This window comes from Bufo bufo, chromosome 1 (assembly GCF_905171765.1).
Source record: "Bufo bufo chromosome 1, aBufBuf1.1, whole genome shotgun sequence".
Lineage (NCBI taxonomy): Eukaryota > Metazoa > Chordata > Amphibia > Anura > Bufonidae > Bufo > Bufo bufo.
The window spans coordinates 472,678,506-472,704,299 of NC_053389.1; the positions used below are offsets into that span (position 1 = coordinate 472,678,506).

General features: G+C 42.5%; 1 protein-coding gene across 5 annotated transcripts in view; it reads left to right on the forward strand.

The window, feature by feature from the left end:
• The window catches only part of SRGAP1 (SLIT-ROBO Rho GTPase activating protein 1), a 195,477-nt gene that overhangs the window by 137,039 nt on the left and 32,644 nt on the right, over window positions 1–25,794 (forward strand). For 2 of the 5 annotated variants that reach the window (XM_040409092.1, XM_040409098.1), the window contains exons 5-15: window positions 1,479–1,661; window positions 2,378–2,506; window positions 7,059–7,280; window positions 7,665–7,766; window positions 10,968–11,165; window positions 11,257–11,347; window positions 12,373–12,400; window positions 13,954–14,056; window positions 21,231–21,291; window positions 21,812–21,889; window positions 22,559–22,693. In XM_040409092.1, coding sequence (XP_040265026.1) covers window positions 1,479–1,661; window positions 2,378–2,506; window positions 7,059–7,280; window positions 7,665–7,766; window positions 10,968–11,165; window positions 11,257–11,347; window positions 12,373–12,400; window positions 13,954–14,056; window positions 21,231–21,291; window positions 21,812–21,889; window positions 22,559–22,693 — 1,330 coding nt within the window. Of the gene's footprint in view, window positions 1–1,478; window positions 1,662–2,377; window positions 2,507–7,058; window positions 7,281–7,664; window positions 7,767–10,967; window positions 11,166–11,256; window positions 11,348–12,372; window positions 12,401–13,953; window positions 14,057–17,538; window positions 17,573–21,230; window positions 21,292–21,811; window positions 21,890–22,558; window positions 22,694–25,794 lie in introns of those variants that run through there. The other 3 variants (XM_040409107.1, XM_040409116.1, XR_005774486.1) reach the window with 2 other exon arrangements.

Below are 25,794 nucleotides of genomic sequence, written 5' to 3' on the forward strand. Positions count from 1 at the left end.
TGCCGGTCTCCAGTTCTTCTTTCTTCAGGACCTGTGGTGACATCACTGAGCTCATCACATGATCCATCACCATGGTAATGGGCCATGTGATGAGCTCAGTGACGTCACCACAGGTCCTGAAGAAAGAAGTAAGACCTGGAGACCGGCAGTTACGCGATGAACTGGAGGAGGTGAGTTAATTTTCTTTTATTATTTTTAACCCTCATTGGCACTTCCCACTGAGCCACCAATGTTTCTTATAATGGGGAAGGGGGGGGGGCGCACTGCGCCACCAATGTTTCTCATACAAATACAGGAGGCGGGTGCCGGAATCAAATAGCCGGCACCCGACCTTTGTGACAGGGGGCTGCGATCAGCTACAATTAACCCCTCAGGTACCGCACCTGAAGGGTTAACTCAACTGCAGCTGATCGCAGCTCCCTGTCACAGAGGTCGGGTGCCGGCTAGTTGATTCCAGCCCCTCCCCTCCTCCTCCTGCCTCTTCTTATTGGCAGCGGTGGGGACAGCAGCAGCACAGGGGGGAGGGAGAGACTCCTCCTGCGCTGCTGAGAACTATCAGCTCCTGTGCCCCGCCGCTGTATGGAGCAGAGCTGCCAGAGTGTGCAGGAGGAGGAGCGCTACATGTGGAGGGAGCCCTGTCTCACTGCGCTGTGGGACAGGTGGAAGTGCGCCGGTAAGCTCCTCCTCCTGCACGGCACAGTGTGCAGGAGAGGAGGAGCGCTCTGAAGGATGGCCGGGGTCCGGACAACTGGCGGCCGCGGTCCGTATTTGGACCGCGGTCCGCCAGTTGAGTACCCCTGCCATAGACTATCATAAAAATTGTTGTGCGACACATGTTGCAGTGTAGTTGTGCCTTATGTGTCGCGTGACACATGTCGTCGTGTAGCCCTAGCCTTATACTCTGCTCAGAAGCCCCAGGCAGATGGGCGTTGCTTAGTCTAAAAGAGGCCACTACCATCAATATATACTACAAGAAAATTTTGACTAACACAATCATGGTCACAGGTGCATATCCATCAAGCAAGCATATAGAGAACTAATAAAAAAAATGGCTGCACAACATTTTACATACAAACAATAGAACTGAGAAATGGGGGTCATTCTAAATTAAAGTGGTATTATACCTACTAGAAATGAAAAATTTGCAGCTCTTTGCGCACATTTTTGATCAAATGTGTGTTGGGCCCATCTACCAGGCGTCAAGGTGGCTTCCTCAGATGTAATAGCTAATCCGTTTTTTTTTAGAATAGTGGAATATGACGTATTTGTAACCACTTAGATATTGGCAGTTCTGTACACTATAGATGGGATATTACGGTATTTCTTTATGTGTAAAAGATATGCAGTGGAAATAATCCATACAATATTTGGTCATCAGGACATGTATATGTCATTTATCAGTTGCCTGACAAGTAACAAGAAAAAGCAAAAAACAAGTATTGTGTTAATGAAATAGCATTTTAACATTGCTCTTGCAGGGCATGAAGACTTACCACATGTACCATGCAGAAAGCATCAGTGCAGAATGTAAGCTAAAGGAAGCTGAGAAACAAGAGGAGAAACAAATTGGAAGGTCTGGTGACCCAGTGTTTCATTTACGGCTGGAAGATAAGCACCAGAGACGGAGCTCGGTGAAAAAAATAGAGAAGATGAAAGAAAAGGTAAGTGTGTGACTACGTTCCACAGTGTGTAAAAAAATAAATAAAAGTATTTGCCAACACTATTTTTTTTGTTTAAGGCGGTTCAGTAGGGCTTTAGGGTTGTCCAAAAATTTCCAGCACCACAATTTGCCCTAAAATTAGGATTCTAGAGAAGCGCTTCTAAATAGCATACAACAGGTAATGATGCGTTTCGATAAATGTGTCCTTAGGGTGTCACTGAGAGAAAGGTAATGGTCAGCTACTGCCGTAGCTCACTTTAGTTTATAGATGTATTTCAGGCCTCTAGCTGGGGTCTTAGACATAACATAAGTATAGGCTCCAGCTAAAGGCCTGAAATGCGTCTTTAGATGCTGTATGCCCTTTTAAAGTGCTTCAATAAATCTGATTTTGTGGCAACTCCTGGTACTGGAAATTTTTGGACAATTGCAACTGAGCCCTAACGCCTCCAACTAAGATGAGCCAGGGCAGTAGCTGGTCTTTATACTTCTCTCAATGAGGCCCAAGGGTACATTTGATGCATGTGTTGGGAGCCTTTCCAGGCTCATACACTACACTACAGACTAAGTCATTTTCTTGCCATTCCGAATAAGAATCGGCAGGACAACTCATGGGAGGCTTTAGTGATGATTGTGTATTAGTCAATTCATCATATGATCTTCAGTAATGTATGCCCAAGCTGTGTACGTTGTCTCACTAACGGCTATTTCTGTCTCTAGCGCCAAGCCAAATACTCTGAGAACAAACTGAAATCCATAAAGGCACGGAATGAATATTTATTAACACTGGAGGCAACAAATGCTTCTGTATTCAAATATTACATCCACGACCTTTCAGACTTAATTGATGTAAGTAACTGAATTATTTATTCCATCTAAATATATTTCATCATCGGCAAGTTCATTCTTGTCGTTATTTGAGTGATTGGTTTAATTGGAATTCCTTGTGACATAGATAAGTGAGGGATGATGCAGAAATGGTTTTCTACACACCTTACAGCCTTCTCGTGCCTTGAGCAGGACGGATTTTACTTAACGATGTGTTAATGAGATCACAGTTAGGTTACCCATGAACATAGTGAATGTGGGCCATGTAGCTGCATGCATTTTTTATAGTGGTTGCACTGGTTTTAAAATACGGATTTTAGACTTGCAGTAAGTACAGGTGGAGCAAATACCAACCATTTACTCTCTGCTCGGCCAAAATCCTCATTGCAGGACCATGGAAGTCTGATAATCCGATGTAGTTACTGCCGCATGGTTCCTGGCTGCACGGCACAAAACGTTTTGTGCGGACACTCTTAGGCCTAGTTCCGGACACTCTTAGGCCTAGTTCCGTTTTTGAGTTCCGTTGTGTTTCCATTTCCTTTCCGTTTTTCCGTATGCCATGTACAGTATACAGTAATTACATAGAAAAAATTGGGCTGGGCATAACATTTTCAATAGATGGTTCAGCAAGAACGGATACGGAAGACATACGGATGCATTTCCGTATGTGTTCCGTTTTTTTTGCGGACCCATTGACTTGAATGGAGCCACGGAACGTGATTTGCTGCCAAATATAGGACATGTTCTATCTTTCAACGGAACGGAAATACGGCAATGGAATGCTTACGGAACATATTCCGTTTTTAATGCGGAACCATTGAAATGAATGGTTCCGTATACGGTCCGTATACGGAACACAAAAAAACGGCCCGTAAAAAACGATTGTGGGAACTAGGCCTTAACCATATTTGCCTTTTTCTACATTAAAGGGAGTCTGTCACCTGCTTGACACGTGCTAATCAGATTATATAGCGATGTGGGACACAGATACGTGACACTGAGTTCACCTTTGTTTAGTTTGTGAGAGACTCCAAAGCACCAAAAACGAAATATTAAAGATATACAAATGAGCCATCGCAAGTGCCCAGCGGGGCATTTTCTGCAAGTGCCGAGTGAATTTCATGGCCATTTTGCATTGCCAATTTTCCACTTATCTGCCTCCCAAGAAATCGCATAACCAATAGAAGAGAAGACCAGAAGAGCCTTTTCTCCCTTTGGCCATGCTGTTTTTTGAAGGGTCACTAAATTCAGTGGTTATGTAACTGCAGACATACAAATGGCAAATTGGCATTCAAAATGTCCCTTCCAGCCACAGAGTTAACTCCCAGTCTCACATTGCCCCTTTAACAGCTCGCTCTTCAAGCTGCAGCCTGCAGACAGCACTGTGTCAGGGCAGTGTCTGACTGCTGAAGTTGCCCAGCGAGCGCTCTGTGTTCCGTGCGGTGCTTTGAGCAATATGCTCACCCTCAAAAAAAATGCCACCCACTGTCTCCTTCTTCTCTTCTTGCCGTGATGCTTTTGTTCTTTCGGCCGGGAAAAAGGCGGTACTGACTTTAAATCCCACGCAGAACGTCCTTATTCAAGTGTCAGGACGTTATCACTAGGCCTTAGCTGTAAGTTGTTGGCTTTGCCCTGTGTGTGACTGCGAACCAATAAGGGTTGTTTGGAGCAGTGATGGGTCACATAGAGATGCCGGGCACAGGGCTGCCAACCTAAACGCCCCTATTATAATCCGCTGTTGTGGGTAAGTATGAATCTTTTGCTTAAAGAGGCAGGCTGCCCGCATTAGGTAAAACGATTTATTCCCAAACAACCCCTTTAAGGACAGGTACAACTTCTCGTTTTTGAATCTATTCCTGGTTTTGGCTTAAAAAATGGCACGTATGGCATTACCCTAAATGTGCTTTCACATTGTAGATTTTGTTGCAGAAATTTCTGCAACCGAAAATCTGTTCCCATCAGCTGAAAAGATGTTATTTTAGCAGCAAGCTTATAGATTTTTCCAAGTCCCATTATGATTCTGCGTTTGTATCACCAGCCTTAGTCTGTCCCGTAGGCTTTCTCCAGTCAGATTTTTACATGACATTACAGAAGTCCTAGAAAATGTATATGCCCGATCTCAGAATCTGCTCTACCTCATACAGTGCAATGCCATGTGCTTTTTATGCAACTTGTGGTAAACCACTTCTTTCACTAGATTCTCCCACCAGAACAACGGTCTCCTTTTGTATAGACCAGCCTGTGATAATATATGCTGAAATTCACGATTGGGAAACCTTGTGGTGCGGCACCCACCCACTTCACCTCACCACAAATATATCTCACTGTCTCAATGACTGATTTATTAAAGGGCTTCTCCATCTTAATATAAAGATTATTGAAAAGTTCTGTAACTTTCCACTATGCTCTGTGTTTCAGTTTACTATTTTCAAGATCTCTATTTGCTGTAAAATGTATTCTAGACCTAAGGCTAGGGCTACGCGGCGACATGTGTCGCATGGTATTTATTGTAATGATAGCCTATGGTGTTACGCTGCGGTTGCGATATGGCAGTAGCAAAAAATCCATCCAAGTTGGATTTTTGTGCGACACCATAGACCATCGTTACAATAAATGTCACAATGTAGTTCTCTTTTTGTCATGTAGCCGTAGCCTAATACTTCTCACAGCTGACTGTGATACAGAGCTGAGCAGTCTGAGGCTGGGTTTAGACACTGTAATAGTGTGCCGAGTGACCAGTTACCACATGACAAATTCACATGCGCTTGCCACTGTTTAGCAATATGGTTTATACAGGTGAAACATGTTAAAACGTGTTTCACTTGTAAAAATTGCACTGCCAAAGACTGCAGCAAGTGCACTTCAGTCTGGCATTCCAATACTTAAACCCCCACCATTCAGCTGTTCCTATGTCAACTGTGAAGTGAATGGGAGCAGAACTGCAGTAACCAATGCCGTCCACTGCACAGTTGACAGAGCTGTCTAGTTTCGGCGCTGAAGCGACTCACGAACAGCGGATTAGTGGAGGTGTACAGTTGTCAGACCCCTGCCAATCTGATATTGATCGCCTATCCTGAGAAGAGACCATCACTCTAAAAAGCCTCAAAACCTTTAAACTTCATAAAAGCAGAATACCCTTTTCAGTGTGCATTTTAGTTTTTTTGTTTGATCTTACATTCTTACTATCTATCCTTTTTATGCTCATGTGCACAGCTGTGGTATGTACGGAGTTGTTCTCTCCTAGAATATCAGCATGCCAGATAAGCCTTGGTATACCTGTGCTCAAACATGTGTACAGTGTGTATCACCCAGTCCTTTTATATGGTTGTTTACGCTCCTTACCTGTACATTCCTGCTTTGTTCCCGTTACAACAATTTCCACTCTGAATATGTTCATTTCTTTTGGGAACTTGTACACTTCTGAATGTGCTGACTGCTCATCAGCCAATTTGGCAGAGCTAAATGAAATGTTTCTAACAGCTGGCATTCTTGAGAATGAGAAATAACACGGTACCATGTGTGAAATGAAAACTGAGAAAAGGTGCCAAGTCCTGCCGCCTGCCTCCCCTGTGTAGAACGTTTTTTTCCCAATTTGATACTATAACACGTTGGCTGTAGCTCTCTACATGTTTTAGTTTTCAGAATTTGCACAGCGTTGCTCTGCAGAATGATGCCTACATGTGTAATTGATATAATGCAAGGAAAATGTGCTCAGTCACAAGTCTGATCTGAGGATCGGGAACCTGTCAGAAGCTTTTTGCCTTCAAAACTGCTACCATGACTTAGCCTGCTTTCTAAAGGTGTTCTTAGTCCCAACAGATGCTGAATTTTGTTAAAAATGAACTTTAATCCCAGACCCATGTATTCTTAAAGGGTATCTGTTAACAGGATCAAACATATTAAACCAGTCACAGTGCCTGATGGGGCTTCCCCAGCTGATTGAACAAGGCTTTTCTTACCCCGATCCATTTTGGCAATATATGAGAAATCGGTGTTCTAAAAAAATATGCAAATTAGGCCTCAAGTGCACTGAGTGCGGCCCTATCCACTCTGCTCTTTTTTTTTATTACATTTTTTTACAAGACACCCCCCCTCCATTCCAGGTTCTGGCCCTATCAATATAATGGAAAGGGAGTTTCTTGGAAAGCAAAGGAGCTAAGGTGCACTGTTTGGTTGGGGCCTGTCCTTGGTGCACTTAAAGACAAGTTTGCATATTTTAAAAAAAATTCTAAAAGCTCCAGCAAGGGAACAATGGGGGGAATGGCTTTAGTCAGCTTGAACAGCCCTGTCCAATCTATCTTCAATTGCATCCATGAGGATGGGGCACTTCATCACAAACATTGCCCTCAGAGATGTCAATCAAACAGATTGGACGGGCTTAGGGTGTGGTTTGAGTTTAATGATATCCAGCAGTTGCTGAGCTAATAAGGCTAGGAGATGTACGGGAGCAGAAGGGTCAGGATGTGATGGCGGCTTGGGGGGGGGCAAAAACTTCTAACACGTTCCGTTTAATAGTAATAGTTTTACATGGAGTCATATACATGTCAAGGTTTTGTGTCTCTGTGTCTTGTAGTGCTGTGAACTGGGGTACCATGCAAGTTTAAACAGGGCCATGAGAACCTACCTCTCTGCTGAATACAACTTGGAAACGTCCCGGCATGAGGGCTTGGACATCATAGAGAATGCAGTTGATAACTTGGAACCCAGGAATGACAAGCAACGATTTATGGAGATGTATCCAACTGCGTTCTGTCCACCGATGAAGTTTGAGTTTCAGCCTCACCTGGGCGACGAGGTAAGATGAGGGAAAAATTGTGTATTGCATTAGTTTTGGGTACAAGTTTTAAGGTTTGGGCACAGACTTATATTACACAAGCTATAATAAGTGCTGTCACAAAAAACAACCTATCACAGGTAATTAAACTGACTTGCTACATATGCAGTAAGCACAACACTGCATTGTGGGATATCATATGGCTGCAGCTGGTTATGCCTGGCTGAGGAAAGCAAGAGAGAAAAATAGTACCTGGCCGACTCTGGATGTTGGGGCAAAACATGTGACAGATGAGATGAAGTCCTACTGAGAAACCCTCCTTCATTGTGTTTGGATTGTTATGTGAAGTCATCAGTGACCAACGCTGAATTAAAAACGTAATTTTCTTTTCTCTTGTAAATGAAGGTTTGCCAAGTTAGCGCTCAGCAGCCCTTACAAGGTGAACTTATACTCCGGTACCAGCAGCTTCAGTCTCGACTGGCTACATTGAAAATTGAAAATGAAGAGGTAATACCATGATTTAATATTGTCTAATACATAGGAAATTACAGCAGATATACTGCACTGCATATCATGCCCCAGGCTGCAGCAAATTTTGGTATAAGATATTAAATGTTGCGTATTTTTGCATAGCGATTTTTTTTTTTTTATCCAACTCGTTTAGGGCGCATTCAGACGTCCACGCTTTGTTTTGCGGTCCGCAAAACACGTATGTCGCCCGTGTGCATTCCACAGTTCACGGAACGGACGACTCATTATGGAAATGCCTATTCTTGTCCGGACAAGAATATAACATGCTTTATATTTTTTGCGTGGCCAGAGAACTGGAAAATGGATGCGGGCAGCACACGGTGTGCTGTCCTCATCTTTTGCGCCACATTGAAATTAATGGGTCCACACCTGTTCCGCTAAATTTTGGAACCATTCATACGGTCGTGTGAATGAGCCCTTACTCTTTCTATATTTGCCACCAATTTGAACCAGACCAAGTTAGTTTTAGTTTGTGAAGAGCAGTATTATCACTGTTCTAGTTGTGTCATGTATATGTATATATGCCATATATACAGGGAGGGCAGAATTATTAGGCAAGTTGTATTTTTGAGGATTAATTTTATTATTGAACAACAACCATGTTCTCAATGAACCCAAAAAACTCATTAATGTCAAAGCTGAATATTTTTGGAAGTAGTTTTTAGTTTGTTTTTAGTTTTAGCTATTTTAGGGGGATATCTGTGTGTGCAGGTGACTATTACTGTGCATAATTATTAGGCAACTTAACAAAAAACAAATATATACCCATTTCAATTATTTATTTTTACCAGTGAAACCAATATAACATCTCAACATTCACAAATATACATTTCTGACATTCAAAAACAAAACAAAAACAAATCAGTGACCAATATAGCCACCTTTCTTTGCAAGGACACTCAAAAGCCTGCCATCCATGGATTCTGTTAGTGTTTTGATCTGTTCACCATCAACATTGCGTGCAGCAGCAACCACAGCCTCCCAGACACTGTTCAGAGAGGTGTACTGTTTTCCCTCCTTGTAAATCTCACATTTGATGATGGACCACAGGTTCTCAATGGGGTTCAGATCAGGTGAACAAGGAGGCCATGTCATTAGATTTTCTTCTTTTATACCCTTTCTTGCCAGCCACGCTGTGGAGTACTTGGACGCGTGTGATGGAGCATTGTCCTGCATGAAAATCATGTTTTTCTTGAAGGATGCAGACTTCTTCCTGTACCACTGCTTGAAGAAGGTGTCTTCCAGAAACTGGCAGTAGGACTGGGAGTTGAGCTTGACTCCATCCTCAACCCGAAAAGGCCCCACAAGCTCATCTTTGATGATACCAGCCCAAACCAGTACTCCACCTCCACCTTGCTGGCGTCTGAGTCGGACTGGAGCTCTCTGCCCTTTACCAATCCAGCCACGGGCCCATCCATCTGGCCCATCAAGACTCACTCTCATTTCATCAGTCCATAAAACCTTAGAAAAATCAGTCTTGAGATATTACTTGGCCCAGTCTTGACGTTTCAGCTTGTGTGTCTTGTTCAGTGGTGGTCGTCTTTCAGCCTTTCTTACCTTGGCCATGTCTCTGAGTATTGCACACCTTGTGCTTTTGGGCACTCCAGTGATGTTGCAGCTCTGAAATATGGCCAAACTGGTGGCAAGTGGCATCTTGGCAGCTGCACGCTTGACTTTTCTCAGTTCATGGGCAGTTATTTTGCGCCTTGGTTTTTCCACACGCTTCTTGCGACCCTGTTGACTATTTTGAATGAAACGCTTGATTGTTCGATGATCACGCTTCAGAAGCTTTGCAATTTTAAGAGTGCTGCATCCCTCTGCAAAATATCTCACTATTTTTGACTTTTCTGAGCCTGTCAAGTCCTTCTTTTGACCCATTTTGCCAAAGGAAAGGAAGTTGCCTAATAATTATGCACACCTAATATAGGGTGTTGATGTCATTAGACCACACCCCTTCTCATTACAGAGATGCACATCACCTAATATGCTTAATTGGTAGTAGGCTTTCGAGCCTATACAGCTTGGAGTAAGACAACATGCATAAAGAGGATGATGTGGTCAAAATACTCATTTGCCTAATAATTCTGCACGCAGTGTATGCCATAAAGATGTATAATTGCCATATAATAGAAATTTATATATGCCATATAGATGAATAAGTATGTTATATTAAAACCTAAATTTCATGCTTCTGTATTAAATAAAATATTTAGTAACAAAGCAATTGAGGACGTGAAACTCCACCTTGGAGCAGCATTATTATCCTTAATTTCAGAATTGAAGTTGCTTCCTTTCTCAGTGGGAGCTAAAGGAGGGACTCGGGTTTCTTCCATTTATACAAGAATGTCACAGTAAATGATGCCTTTCTTCTTATGATGGCACCTTGAGGTCAGCCACAAAAAAATATTTAATTCCTCGCAACTGTGACTAGGCTGTGGTATCTGATCTGCTTGTAAGTGGAGCATTTGGGTGATGGATATCCATTAGAGAATTGTTTCCTATTGCAAGGTTTAGGATCACTCCAAGAAAGGTCTTCACTTTAAAGGGGTTGCCATCAAGGTCTGATCTATGGGAGTCCAGCCTTTGTGCTCCCTGCCAATTGCTAGAGTGAAATGGCAGGGAAGCTTTGAAAGCACCTTATGGGGGGGATGTATTAAAGGTTGTATGACCATTTTCTGCCGTACAGCAATTACATTTTTTGCGCAAGTGACACTTTTTGAGCAAAAATGTGCAACTTTTTCCCACTTTTAGGCCCCATTCACACGTCCGCAATTTCATTCCGCATTTTGCGGAACGGAATTGCGGACCCATTTATTTCTATGGGGCTGCATGATGCGTGGCCCTGCTCCGGAAATGCGGACCGGGTCCGCATTTTCGTTCCCGAAAAAAAATAGAGCATATTCTAGGCATATTCTATTACTGCCGGCGATGTGCGGTCCTCAAAATGCGTAATGCACATTGCCGGTGTCCATGTTTTGCGGATCCATGGATCCACAAAACACGCTACGGACGTGTGAATGGACCCTTAAGCCATGCTCACCCTTTTCAGCAGCCCACCAGATTTCCTATAAGTTATGCCAGAGACTGGTGTTTATAGCGCAAATCTACACCAGCTTGTTGCGCCATCTAGTTTGGATTGTATCCACTGTTCAGTAGCAGTCATATTTTGTTTTGTAGGTAAAGAAAACCACAGAAGCCACCCTCCAGACCATCCAGGATATGGTCACAATAGAAGACTATGATGTTTCTGAATGTTTTCAGCACAGTCGCTCCACTGAATCTGTGAAATCCACAGTATCTGAGACGTACTTGAGTAAACCCAGTATTGCAAAACGAAGAGCAAACCAACAAGAGACAGAACAGTTCTACTTTATGGTAAAAAAAAAAGTCCTTTGCCTTTTTTGTTTTCATTGTTTCATATTTAATATTAATACTCTAAACAATATCTAAAATATTTCCTGTGTAGAAATTCAGGGAACATCTTGAAGGAAGCAATCTCATCACAAAACTACAGGCTAAGAATGACCTGCTTCAGAGGACTCTTGGGGAAGGGAAAGGTAAGGCAGGTTCTGTGATTGGGTACTGTTCATGCCATGAAAATCTTGGACAAGCTCTGCAATAGCCTAAGGCTACTTTCAAACTGGCGTTTTGGCTTTCCGTTTGTGAGATCCGTTCAGCGCTCTCACAAGCGGTCCAAAAAGGATCAGTTTTGCCCTAATGCATTCTGAATGGAAAAGGATCTGCTCAGAACGCATCAGTTTGCCTCCGTTCTGTCTCCATTCCACTCTGGAGGCGGACACCAAAACCCCACCTGCAGCATTTTGCTGTCCGCTTGACGAAACTGAGCCAAACGTTTTCTATGACACAATCTGACACATTAGAAAGTGTAAGTCAATGGGGACGGATCCGTTTTCTCGGACACAATCTGGCACAATAGAAAACTGATCCGTTTCCCATTGACTTTCAATAGCGTTCATGACAGATCCGTCTTGGCTATGTTACCGATAATACAAACGGATCCGTCTTGGCTATGTTACCGATAATACAAACGGATCCGTTCATGACGGATGCATGCGGTTGTATTATTGTAATGGATTCGTTTTTACAGATCCATGAAGGATCCGCCCAAAACGCAACTGTGAAAGTAGCCTAAAATAAAAAAAAAATCATCTTATACTCACCTCATTCTCCAGGACTGTGATCTGTGGTGCTGGTCCTGTCTTCTTAGTGCTACTTCCTGCAGCAGGGATTTGCCAGTATGACACGTGACCACTGCAGCCAGTTGCTGTCCTCCGCAGTCTAACACTAAGGACTGTAATTGGCTACAGTGGTAATGTTCTGAGCTTCTGCATATCACTGTGCACATTATAAGACATGATTTCTGAAGAATTAGGGTACTTTCACACTTGTGGCAGAGGATTCCTGCAGGCAGTTCCGTAAGTTATGATACTTGCCTACAGATTGGACACACTGGTGCAGGACTGTAGAACATAAAACAGGCATTTATGTAGAATAATATTTTACACCAGCATAAATGATTGGTAAATGTCCTGTAAACCTTTTTCTCTCGATTTTTTTTCAGGCTATAGAGCAGAATACATGACCACAAGGTACGTTACTGTGTAGGGTCGTCACGTTACCAACATTTTGAGATTAGATTTCGATACCAAAAAAAAGTATTGCGATACTCAGTCTATACCATTTGATACCACGCGAAAAAAATAAAACACCAAAAAAGCTGTGTGCATTCCACGTTTTATGGAACATCCGGCCCATAATAGAACAGACCTATACTATTTTTGGGGGGGACAAGGTGGCAAAAAAATGGCGAATCGCGCGTTTTTTTTTTCTGTTACGGCGTTCACCACATAGGAGATATTTTTTATTATTTTAATAGTTGGCACTTTTTCGGGCGTGGCGATATGTATGTTTATTTTTTAATTGTTTATATATTTTATATGCAAAATTGGGAAAGCGTTTGATTTAAACTTTTAGTATTTTGGTGTTTTGTTATTTTTTTTTACTTACTTTACTTTTAATCCCTTGTCCTATTCACCCTAATAGAGCTCTGTTAGGGTGAATAGGACCTCACACTCTCCCTGCTGCCCTGTGCTTTGTGCAAACAGCAGCAGGGAGCTGACTATGGCAGCCAGGGCTTCAGTAGTGTCCTGGCTGCCATGGTAACTGATCGGAGCCCCGCGATTTAACTGCTGGGGCTTAGGTTGGAAGCTGCCACTGCACCACCAAGGAGGGGAGGGGACCCTGTGGGCACTGCCACCAATGAATATAGCAATGAGGGGGGGGGCCTGTGGCCACTGCGCCACCAATGATTATAATACTTAGGAGGGGGGTGGGGCACTGCGACACCAATCAGTATAATTGACACATTAATTTAAGTGTAGGCAGCGGGTGACGGTGGCGGTATCACATACCCGGCACCCGCCCTCTATGACATTGCGCTGGGTTCCCCAGCAGTTAACCGCTCAGCAGCGCATCCTAGTATAGTTAAATAGTAAGACCCAGTATCGTATCGATCCGGGTCTAAAAGTATCGATTGGGTATTGAAACTTCAATACCCGATGCAACTCTATTACTGTGTATCATATTGAGCAAATGGTTATGTCAATGTAATAGCCACAAATAATATAATATAAATATAGGCAATGTGCAAAATATAAGGAATGCTCTCTGCATTGCCTTTATAATGTACTAGATGAAAATGAATAAGCTTTTCTAAACCTACATTAGAGCTATACGTATTTGCTAATGTTTCTTTATATAATATGTTCATTGATATCAAAATTCACCCAACATATTCTGTCTGTGAATAGTTGAGAGGCTAATTCGCATTCCACTGCAAATTACTGAAGATGCCACAGCCCTGTAGTAGGTTTAAGTGGGACGCTGTTTGTAGACAACCTTCTAAAACTGCTTACAAAATTATAACTAATCTGAATATCATAATGTGATCATTTTTTATGTTCTATATAAAAATTATAGAAGACAACCAAAGCAAAAATGGCTTTGCAAAAATTGCTGCTGAAGCACCGAGGTTATAGATATAAATTGCTTCATTTTGGGTGGATGGATTTTAGTAATCACAGTAATGGTGTATTGCTTCATTTTCAGCAATGTCACTTTTTGCTCATGTTCCCTTTCCCAGGCCTCCAAATGTCCCCCCTAAACCCCAGAAACAAAGGAAACCCAGACCCGTTTCTCAGTATATTACTAAGTTGTTTAACGGGGATCTGGAGTTCTTCATCCAGGTACTGGCACTGGTAATGTTGAGGGCTAACCTGCACCTTTTGCTTTCAATGTAATGGACCTCTCTGCAGCTGAGGGACGTCATTACATTCTACATTGTGGTGGGCTGTTTTTTCCCTTCTGATCAATATCCTTCCTGAGTCTACAGAGAGATGGAAGTGTAACCCCTTCCTCATAAACGCCAGCATTATTGTCGGCTGCAGACAGTGACATCTATGCAGTGAACTCTGTTACAGTGAAATGTGTAGTGCAGGAAACGTTTTCTCAGAAGCCTTCCTGTTATTCATTTATAGGGGAAAAATCCAGCAGTGACTCTCTGAATTTCATTGAACTTCAACTGTGTGTATCCTATGTACATGGTACGTGACACCTAATGTACCACATTCCAACAAGCTCATACACTAGTGCCTAAAGGGGTTGTCACGTTTAAAGGGAGTCTGTCACCACTATATGACCTGATACAGCGCTTACATGGCTCTGCAGCACTCCTATACATGATTCTAATGGTACCTTTTGTTATTTTCTTTTGACTTGCACAAGCAGGAAAAATGCTGTTGAATACATATGCAAATGAGCGCTCGCAAGTGCCCAGGGGTGGCTTTCCCTGTGTAGGAGCCAGGGCTGCTCTGCCTTCTTTTTACTTTACTCCTCCCCAGCCTCTTCCTTTGCCCGCCCTTTAAGTCCCTACGTCATCGTTACGAAAGAAGGCAGAGCAGGCGTTCCCTGTGTCGGAGCCCAGGCTGCTCTGCCTTCTTTTGGCCGGACCTAGCGATGACGTAGGGACTTAGAGGGCGGGCAAAGGAAGAGGCTGGGGAGGAGTAAAGTAAAAAGAAGGCAGAGCAGCCCTGGCTCCTACACAGGGAACGCCGCCCCTGGGCACTTGCGAGCGCTCATTTGCATATGGATTAAACAGCATTTTTCCTGCTTGTGCAAGTCAAAAGAAAATAACAAAAGGTACCATTAGACTCATGTATAGGAGTGCTGCAGAGCCATGTAAGCGCTGTATCAGGTCATATAGTGGTGACAGACTCCCTTAAATAAACCCACTTTCATATTCCCTATTAGGGAATTCTAAATTATTAAATGGGGCAGCTGTGTTTAAGACTTTAATTTTGGGTAAGGCTACATTCACACAGTCATTTAAAAACAGATAAACTGTCAGTTTTTAACAGATGTTTTCTTTTCACTGATACCTTTCTGAGAAACAGACATTAAAAATTGTCCCCTGCAATTGTAAAATTTGTCCCCTGCCATTGCATGGGGTCCGTGAAAACGGACAAAATAGGACATGTTGTATTTTGTGTATGTAAGTTATTCCCTGGCTGTAAAAAAAAAAAAAAAACATCCGCGTGAATAACACCATATAGACTACCACTGTTCTTAAAACCATTGTACCGTCACACGTTCGTTCGTTCTTGTTGTGTGAATGTAGCCTTAGGGCTCTTTCACACTTGCGTTCTTGTCTTCCGGCATAGAGTTCCGTCGTCGGGGCTCTATGCCGGAAGAATCCTGATCAGGATTATCCTAATGCATTCTGAATGGAGAGAAATCCGTTCAGGATGCATCAGGATGTCTTCAGTTCCGGAACGGAACGTTTTTTGGCCGGAGAAAATACCGCAGCATGCTGCGCTTTTTGCTCCGGCCAAAAATCCGGAACACTTGCCGCAAGGCCGGATCCGGAATTAATGCCCATTGAAAGGCATTGATCCGGATCCGGCCTTAATCTAAACGTCGTTTCGGCGCATTGCCGCATCCGACATTTAGCTTTTTCAGAGTGGTTACCATGGCTGCCGGGACGCTAAAGTCCTGGCAGCCATGGTAAAGTGTAGTGGGGAGCGGGGAGCAGTGTACTTACCGTCCGTGCGGCTCCCCGGGCGCTCCAGAGTGACGTCAGGGCGCCCCAAGCTCATGGATCATGTGATCACATGGATCACGTCATCCATGCGCATGGGGCGCTCTGACGTCATTCTGGAGCGCCCGGGGAGCCGCACGGACGGTAAGTATACTGCTCCCCCGCTCCCCACTACTACTATGGCAACCAGGACTTTAATAGCGTCCTGGGTGCCATAGTAACACTGAACGCATTTGGAAGACGGTTCCGTCTTCAAATGCTTTCAGTACACTTGCGTTTTTCCGGATCCGGCGTGTAATTCCGGCAAGTGGAGTACACGCCCGATCCGGACAACGCAAGTGTGAAAGAGGCCTTAGAGTAGAGATCAGTAACAAAGAGCACCACCTGCTCTGGAGGACCTGTCCTGTCCGGCATTACATTAACAAGTCATTGATTTGAATGGGCAGTGTGCAATGCTTCATTTACACTTTTGGTGGTACTTCAGGGAAATTGAACACTTTCTGACAGCTGATCCCTAGGGATTCCAGCAGGGGGAGACTCTTTGGGATCAGCTTATTGGCAAGATGGCCACCTCCATAATCATGTTCAGGAAATAGAATAAAAATCTGCAATCAGAAAATAAAAACAGATTAGAAAAATAAGGATATGCTGTCAGACTACCATGTATATTTTCGGGGACTTTTGGGTTGCCATCTCTTTAGAACTAAACATTAAGCAAAATCAGTGGTCATATCTGCTTCAACGGTACGTACCGTCACTGCTGTAATGTACCATTCAAGCAGATGTGACCACTGAGGCCTGTGATTGGCCACAATGGTTATGAGACCAAGCCACTTCATGGTCCTACAGGGAATGGGTCATCGGTGCAGTCTCAGCGGGACCGCAGACAAGTAATTTATTTTTATTTTTAAGTTTTTTTAATAGAAGCGCTTGGTTGCTGGGCTGGACAACCCCTTTAATTAGATGGTCACAACATACATTTTGTATAAAGGGGTATCTCATGAAGTCAACCTGAGTGGAAGCTTGCCAGTCAATTAGATGATCACTGTGCATCATTCTTCTCTAGTGTTGTTGCTGAGGGAAGCTACTTCTGGCTCATATATGGGCAGTCCTGATGTCCATAGTGGGTCATATTCTGCTTGGGGAACACATCACTGCTGCGGCCAAACATTTTCCGTTCTTCTGATCCTTCATGCAGGATTTTTTTTCCGTCTAAAAAAACGGATCTCAGATGGAAATGGCTCAAACATGCAAATTGTGCATAACTGATGACTTTTTTGTTTTCTTTTCTGTTCTTCTGACGGATCAGAACGGAAAATGAAACTGTGATGTGAACTCTCCCTAAGTATGCTTCCCTCCACAGGTCCGTCGGGAAAAGGGGACTCAAAAGATGGAGAACCCCTTTAATAACAGCACATGATTATTTATTGTAACAGAGTTCACTGCAGCCAACATAACACCTTGCCAGCAACATGTCTACTCTGCACTGATAAAGGTTGTTACGCCATCTCGTCTGTTCTACCAGGAATGCTAAACTATGAAATCAGTAAAACTTCTAAATTCCATCTTGGATCTTCACTAGATTTATTCTCTACTTCTTTTTCTACCCTGTATTGCTAATATTGCTTCTAGTCGGGGAAGAAGGAATTCACACACAAGACATCAGGTATTGTGCTACTGGTGATGGAAATCTCATGATGTGCACTTTGCTTTGTACTTGTCTTTTCGACAAGGGAATATTTGTATCCAGCATAAGATATATAATTTTTGGGGGCAATACGTTGAAGCAATCGTGTATCACAAGTGCTGCATATTAGCTGTTCTGTGACCCACTCCTCCACCTGGGAGAAGATATTTCTCATAACTAAGAAGAAAAAATAAAAAAAATTCCAGAGCAGTCATGCAAGCATGGATCCAATGACTTTAGTGAAAATCAACTATAACTCATTGCTCCATTTCCTGGCACGTTACTGTTTACCGTTGGTTGGGAAAATGAACTTGGTGTTGTTGAACTAGGATTCATCAATCACAGACATTTGTTATTAGCATGGAGAGCCTCTGACCTAGAATGTTATAATAACCTATTAGATGTACTAATATATATATATATATATATATATATATATATATATTCTAAATCCATATAATGTGTGCAGACATTCCCTTGTCAGAGACTTGTACACGCAGCATGTAAATCGTGTCTAACCAAAGTGTGTTTTATTTTTAATTTTATTCTCCATTTTATTTACTTCAACTTTGTGATCCTTTTTTTTTAATCTATGCTTGCATTCATATGTGACTAACACTTCAAGCAGATGTTCATTATTTTACAGTTTATATAAAATCTATGACTAACTTTAAAGAGGTTATCCCACAAATTTAATAAAAAACTAAAATATCTAGGGTGATGCACACATTTATCTTAACTATATCGTTTGGGGGGGGGGGGGGGAGTGTAACTTTCATCTTTTCACTCACATTATCTGGAGGACTATTGTCTTTCCTTTCTGTGGGTAGGCAGCGCCACACAAGGCAATCAAACACCTACATCTCTCAGGAGTGAATTGCAGTCAGTTCTTTCTAACCCCTTCCTCCCTGCATAGAAAATAGTCCCTCACGCACAGCCCTAGACAGTGTCAGACTGGGGTTCCATGGGCCCACCAGAGGAAATTATTCTTGAGGCCCAACCCCCATATTGTCAATAAAGTTTATTAGGTTTTGATTCAAAGAAATAGACCCCAGTGGCAAGTGACTACCTCCATAGGCTGCTCTAAATGTTCGACAGGACCTTGAATCTGGGGTCCACTATGGTACTAGAGCCTTGGCCCACCAGAGGATCCTCTGGTGGGACATTCCGACCCTGGCCCTAGAAATACATATGGTATGTAATGCACACACTGAGGGGAAGGAAGAGAACCTTGTAACTACTGAACATGGTAATCCATCACTGTATGCAGGAGAATGTGAACCAGAAGGATAAATAGGTAGCACTACCAGAGGAAAATGTTTTAATCTACATCAAAAACCCTAACAATATTTTTATTGCATACATAGTGCCATATTACCTCATGTGAAATGCACTAGTCATTGCATAATACGTTTCATGGGATAACCTCTTTAAAAATACAATATGCTTTATTACATTCTGCTGCTCTTGGCTGCATTCAGAATTATGTGGGTTTCATCGAAGATCACTGTGTTGGCAGACACATTGCTGCCTGTGCACTACATTCTGGGAAGCTACATTTTTCTTACATCAGATAACTGTGAAGAACCTAGTGTAAAGACCACATCTTCTAGAATGCAAATCCCCAGGGCAAGGTCTTTAAATATAGTGAACTAGCTGGGGTTACTGAGAGTTGTTACTCCAGAATCCTGCAAAATTATGAATGCAGCTGTAGATGAGAATGGGCTGAAGTACCTCAGTGCAGGAAAAGAACCATTTAAAACGTTACTCTAAGCGACCCTCCAGTCCTAACTTAAAATTTGACTATACTTGACACATGTATTCTCATCATACTTGGTACCTTCTGCTTCTTCCATGTTCCCAGTTGGATCCCTTTCAAGATGGCCACCACTCTCCGACTTCTTCATGCAGTGCCACTGTAGGAAAGTCTAAGATATGCCTCCCCCACTTCTGCCCTTGGATGGCCCAGCACTGATGATATAGGTGCTGTGTCCATCTGAGGAGGTGGCGGGCATGTTTGTATGCGGAATGCTGAGATGATGGGGGCCACCTGGAAAAGAATCTAACCTGAGGTCAAGATTGGGAGAACAGAGGAAGCATGGGAGGAGCACCAGGTACAGTTGCAAGAAAAAGTATGTGAACCCTTTTGGAATGATATGGATTTCTGCACAAATTGGTCATAAAATGTGATCTGATCTTCATCAAAGTCACAACAATAGACAATCACAGTCTGCTTAAACTAATAACACACAAAGAATTAAATGTTACCATGTTTTTATTGAACACACCATGTAAACATTCACAGTGCAGGTGGAAAAAGGATGTGAACCCCTAGACTAATGACATCTCCAAGAGCTAATTGCAGTGAGGTGTCAGCCAACTAGAGTCCAATCAATGAGATGAGATTGGAGGTGTTGGTTACAGCTGCCCTGCCCTATAAAAAAATACACACCAGTTCTGGGTTTGCTTTTCACAAGAAGCATTGCCTGATGTGAATGATGCCTCGCACAAAAGATCTCTCAGCAGACCTACGATTAAGAATTGTTTACTTGCATAAAGCTGGAAAGGGTTATAAAAGTATCTCCAAAAGCCTTGGTCAAGAATTACTCCTGACCGTTGTGCACGTCTGATCTGCAACTACAGGAAACGTTTGGTTGAAGTTATTGCTGCCAAAGGAGGTTCAACCAGTTATTAAATCCAAGGGTTCACATCCTTTTTCCACCTGCACTGTGAAAGTTTACATGGTGTGTTCAATAAAAAGCAGACTGTGATTGTCTATTGTTGTGACTTAGATGAAGATCAGATCACATTTTATGACCAATTTGTGCAGAAATCAATATCATTCCAAAGGGTTCACATACTTTTTCTTGCAACTGTATATTGATTATACATGTGTCATGTTTGGACTGAAGAGTCACTTTAAATTGTATGAAGATGATATGTAAAATTGCAGTGTAAAGTCTTATATATATCTCCATATTACTGTGCTAAAAATTGATTATGAAGGTGTAAATTAAATTGGGCAGTTTTTTTTTTTTTTTTTTTTTTTTAATATAGTACATTTTTAAAGACAACATAAAAAGTTAGGGGCCTTTCACCCAGACCAGTGATCAGAAACAAATGGCATTCTTTCTGATCATTGCACCGTGCAAGCATGCTGCCAGACACCCAATAAACAAGCAAAGTCTGGTTTGTCGTGGAATTGCATCTTTTATCTGGCACCAATAATAATTGTTTTTCAGCAGCACATCGCCCCATGTAAACAGGGGAGGTGCTGCTGACAAATGAAAACTGTATGTAGGTGAACGATCATATTACTGATTGTTCATCCCTGTACTAAAGGTAGTTGCTTCATGTAAATGCGGGTAATGATTGCCAATCATGCTGGTATTCCATCAGCGCTCGTTACCAGCAGAATGTCATACTCCAGTCCAGAGCCATGTACACTGCACACAGTACGCCTTTCAGTAGCACAGATTTGATAGACATTCAGCTTTGAACTCTGCTTCCAATAGCTCAAACAGTACTGCATATGTGGAGTTGGAGTTATAGTCATTATTACCCCATTATTATCTTTCTGCTGGACTATCGGACAAAAACTTCATTTCTTTCATTTATTTCCACTTTATCATTGTAGGAATCTGGGCAAATAATTCCCCTCATCGTGGAAAGCTGCATCAGATTTATTAACTTGTATGGTAAGAAGCCTTTCTGTCCTTCAAATATTCACCAACCCATGACTGCGTTAGGCCCCCTTCATGTCTGTGGTAGACATTTCTGCTGTTCAGCTCCGTTATAGCAGCAGGCCAGTGAAAATAACCAAAGTGCCAATTTATGATAGACGGACCCCAGACTGTAAGAACCCCTTTGCATGTGGCTGATTTTCTTGCAGAAATTTTTCTGCAACTGAAAATTAGTTCCATCCATTTGAATGAGATTGTTTTGGCGGGAAGCGCATGGATTTCTTCCATCCCCGTTCAGATGAATGGAACAGATTTTCAGTCGCAGCGAGATTTCTGCAGCATGTGAAGGCAGCTTTATGCTCTCCATCAGGTTTTAGTCAAGGAGCCCGACATTTTACCGGCTAAGACAGCGCAGAATCTGCAACAGAACCTTCAATGCAGATGTCAACAGAGCCTCTTATAATCTTTCTGTTTTAGTTGACACTTGCAGTGACTTTTATGTTGGTTATAACCTTCCTTTCAACATTTTCCTTAGGACTTCAACACCAGGGTATTTTTCGAGTTTCTGGTTCCCATGTAGAGGTGAATGATATAAAAAATGCATTCGAAAGAGGTAAGATAATTCCTTTTTTTTTCTGAATGTAACAATTTTTTTATGCTTTGGTAAAAAACAAAGATAGCCCATCATAGCTGCTAACCTCTATATCATTTTTTGGTGAGATATTATTATGTTGTGGTCAACCAATGAGCAGTCAAAATGAGCCTTTCATCCACGCATTCCTCGTAACGCAGGTTTCATCTTTTGTCCTTATTCATGCTATACTTGTAGCAAGCACCAGAACAAAAGAATGTACAGTTATTGATAGAATTTTATTACGTTTGCTGTCAGAATAGTGTTTTTGTTTCTTTATATAAAGTCAGTAGACGGTGAGCTTTTCCTGAGCAGAAATCCTGCTAACCACTCTGCCATGTTTTTCTGATCCTAGGGTATGACATGTGGTTCTCCATGGTGAATATTTGAATATAGACTTACCCATGTGGTCAGAACATGTTCTAGTTACTTCCATGGAGGTCTTTCTTGCCTCAGATTTACTATATAATTTGCATGCATTTTATACTGTTGTTAGATCTAATACTATTTTTGTTCTTGAGCAGTTTAGGCTATTTATATTTGTAGACTGGCATCGCAGGCTATAATTATGGACATAGAGATGTTGATGTGCCCCGTCTCGTACTTCAGAGAAGCGCAATGGTAACCTGGTTATTATGTGCATTTCTACAGGAGAGGACCCTTTGACAGATGACCAAAATAATCACGACATCAACTCTGTAGCTGGTGTCCTGAAGCTGTATTTCCGAGGCTTAGAAAACCCACTCTTTCCCAAGGAAAGATTTAACGATTTGATATCCTGTATCCGTAAGTCATCTTTTTGTCCTCAAAAAGTCTTCCATTTCCTTGCTTACTTCACTAAACCCTCCACCCTTCTTCCTCATCCTAGCAGTACTCTATTCTAGCCAGCATTTCCTGGAAGAGGAAAAGAATACTAGATGTCTTAAAGGCAATTTGTCCCACATCTGCGCCACTCTTGGGGGAGAGTTTAGTCATACTTGCAGCTGGGACCGCTCCCTTTTTTTTCAACATGATTATGTATAACTCTTTGTGTCCAGCACAGCAGGAAAGCATTCCTGCAGGCATAATAGAGGCTTTTATACACTTCAGTATTTGTCTTCTCTTTCATGTGGAGATCAGGTTCAGACAGGCAGCTACAGCAGCTATGATGCATGGCAAGCACAGGCAGAGCTTGCACTTTACACTGGATGGAGTGCGGTTAAGGTTCAGGGACAGAAGTTGGCAAGGACCAAGTAATAGCCTTGTACCACAAAAGCTTAATCTTTGGTTTGTCAGTTGGATGCAATTACAAACTGAACATGGAGCACACCAAACCAAAACCTAAAAAGCGTTTGTGGATATTATATTTCTGATGGTTGTTACTTTTCCCCTGAAGCTACATACAGCAGTATGAAAATGTTATGCACAGTTGTTTGGTTATTCCGGAGAGCTTTGGTGTCCATCAGTTAAAGTCATGCTCTTACAGGTGTGACTTGAGGTATAGTATCCAGGTTCCACTTTCAGAACAGACTTGACCTCTGTAAAAATCCATGTTGCAGAGTTGATTACTTAGCATGCAAGCAGCATATGTTTTTTTGTAATTATGATGTTAAAACCCTAAGGCCCCTTTCACACGGGCGAGTATTCCGCGCGGGTGCAATGCGTGAGGTGAACGCATTGCACCCGCACTGAATCCTGACCCATTCATTTCTATGGGGCTGTGCACACGAGCAGTGATTTTCACGCATCACTTGTGCGTTGCGTGAAAATCGCAGCATGCTCCTCTTTGTGCGTTTTTCACGTAACGCAGGCCCCATAGAAATGAATGGGGTTGCGTGAAAATCGCAAGCTTCCGCAAGCAAGTGCGGATGCGGTGCGATTTTCACGCACGGTTGCTAGGAGACGATCGGGATGGAGACCCGATCATTATTATTTCCCCTTATAACATGGTTATAAGGGAAAATAATAGCATTCTGAATACAGAATGCATAGTACAATAGCGCTGGAGGGGTTAAAAAAAACAAATAAAGAATAATTTAACTCACCTTAATCCACTTGATCGCGGAGCCGGCATCTCCTTCTGTCTTCATCTTAGCTGTGTGGAGCAACAGGACCTGTGGTGACGTCACTCCGGTCATCACATGGTCCATCACATGATCCATCACCATGGTAAAAGATCATGTGATGGATCATGTGATGACCGGAGTGACGTCACCACAGGTCCTGTTCCTCCACACAGCTAAGATGAAGACAGAAGGAGATGCCGGCTCCGCGATCAAGTGGATTAAGGTGAGTTAAATTTATTTTTATTTTTTTTAACCCCTCCAGCCCTATTTTACTTAGCATTCTGTATTCAGAATGCTATTATTTTCCCTTATAACCATGTTATAAGGGAAAATAATACAATCTACAGAACACCGATCCCAAGCCCGAACTTCTGTAAAGAAGTTCAGGTTTGGGTACCAAACATGTGCGATTTTTCTCACGCGAGTGCAAAACGCATTACAATGTTTTGCACTCGCGCGGAAAAATCGTGCGTGTTCCCGCAACGCACCCGCACATTTTCCCGCAACGCCCGTATGAAAGAGGCCTAAGGCTTCGTTCACATTTGGCAGTAGTTGTGTAGCAATGAGCTGCACCACCAAACCTGTAGCAGCAGTTTCAATATGTGTGTGTTTCTCCATAGAAAAAAATAAGAAGTTGGAGGAGTGTGGACGTTTGAACTTTAAAGGGACTGTGCCATAAACTACTTTTGACTCTAAAGTGTATTTTCATCAATTACTCTCCCTTGGATTTTTTTTTTTCATTTACCTCATTTGCAGTTTTCTCTCATCCCCCATGCCTGACTCCTACTTCCTGGTTTGTCATGTGTCATCACGCCTTAGGGCAGATGTGTCCTGACATCAGCAGATCATGTGACACTAATCGCGCCCCCTGTTCTTACATATGACGCTTCTGCTTCCCACTTTACAAGGCTCCAATGCAGGACGTAACCTACAGCAACTGACTATGAAAACTGATTTATCACCGGGTGCAGTGGTAGGCTGATAACTTTAGAATAAGGAGGCAGTTTTGATAAATGGTGGTATTTGGGGAAAGTGATATAACAGCGACATCTGTTGGGCGGGATGCATTCACATTAGTGGCTCAAACCCTTTAAAGGAACATATACGACATTTAGGGGCACATTTATTAAGTCTTAGCTAAGTTATGAAGAAGTGCAGGCCTCCCTATAACAGCACCAGTTCTAAATGTAAGACAGCTTCCGAGCTGCCTTACATTTAGACCATTTTGCCTAAAACAGGCGTAGAAAATGGTAAATGAGACGGGTCTGACAACCCGCCCGCAATTTTGGACCTGGTGTGAGCGGGGCGAAGTCACAGAGAGCGGCGCAACTAACCGTTGTGCCGCCATTTGCACCTAAAATATGCCTCATTTAGGTGTATTTCAGTATAGTAAATGACCCCCTTAGAGATAATAGGACATACAGTTCTTCACTGCATAGTATGAATCTGGACATCCCATATCTGCGATATATGGATGCCATAGAAGCGTGGTTACCATTTGGATTAACTCCTGTGATCAATGTCTTCTGTACAGTCAGATCACCTTATACCATTGCATTCTGTAAGTGTCCCATGGGTCACTGGGTTGACTAAGCACACTAGGCTATACTATGGACATCCTGAGGAAATGCTGGTCTAAGTATAGCTCTGCAGCGCTCAGCAACAAACAAGAGGGCACATGTCCAAGGAGCAGTTGTCAGTGCCATAAAAGTGATGCGGTAGTCTGGTTTCATTCCACAGCAGCACTGGCCTAAAAGAATGGACATTTTTTTAGCTTTCTAGATTGTTGTGGTTAACTTACAGTGCCTCCATTTCTGAGCCCGATTAATGTGGAATGTATGC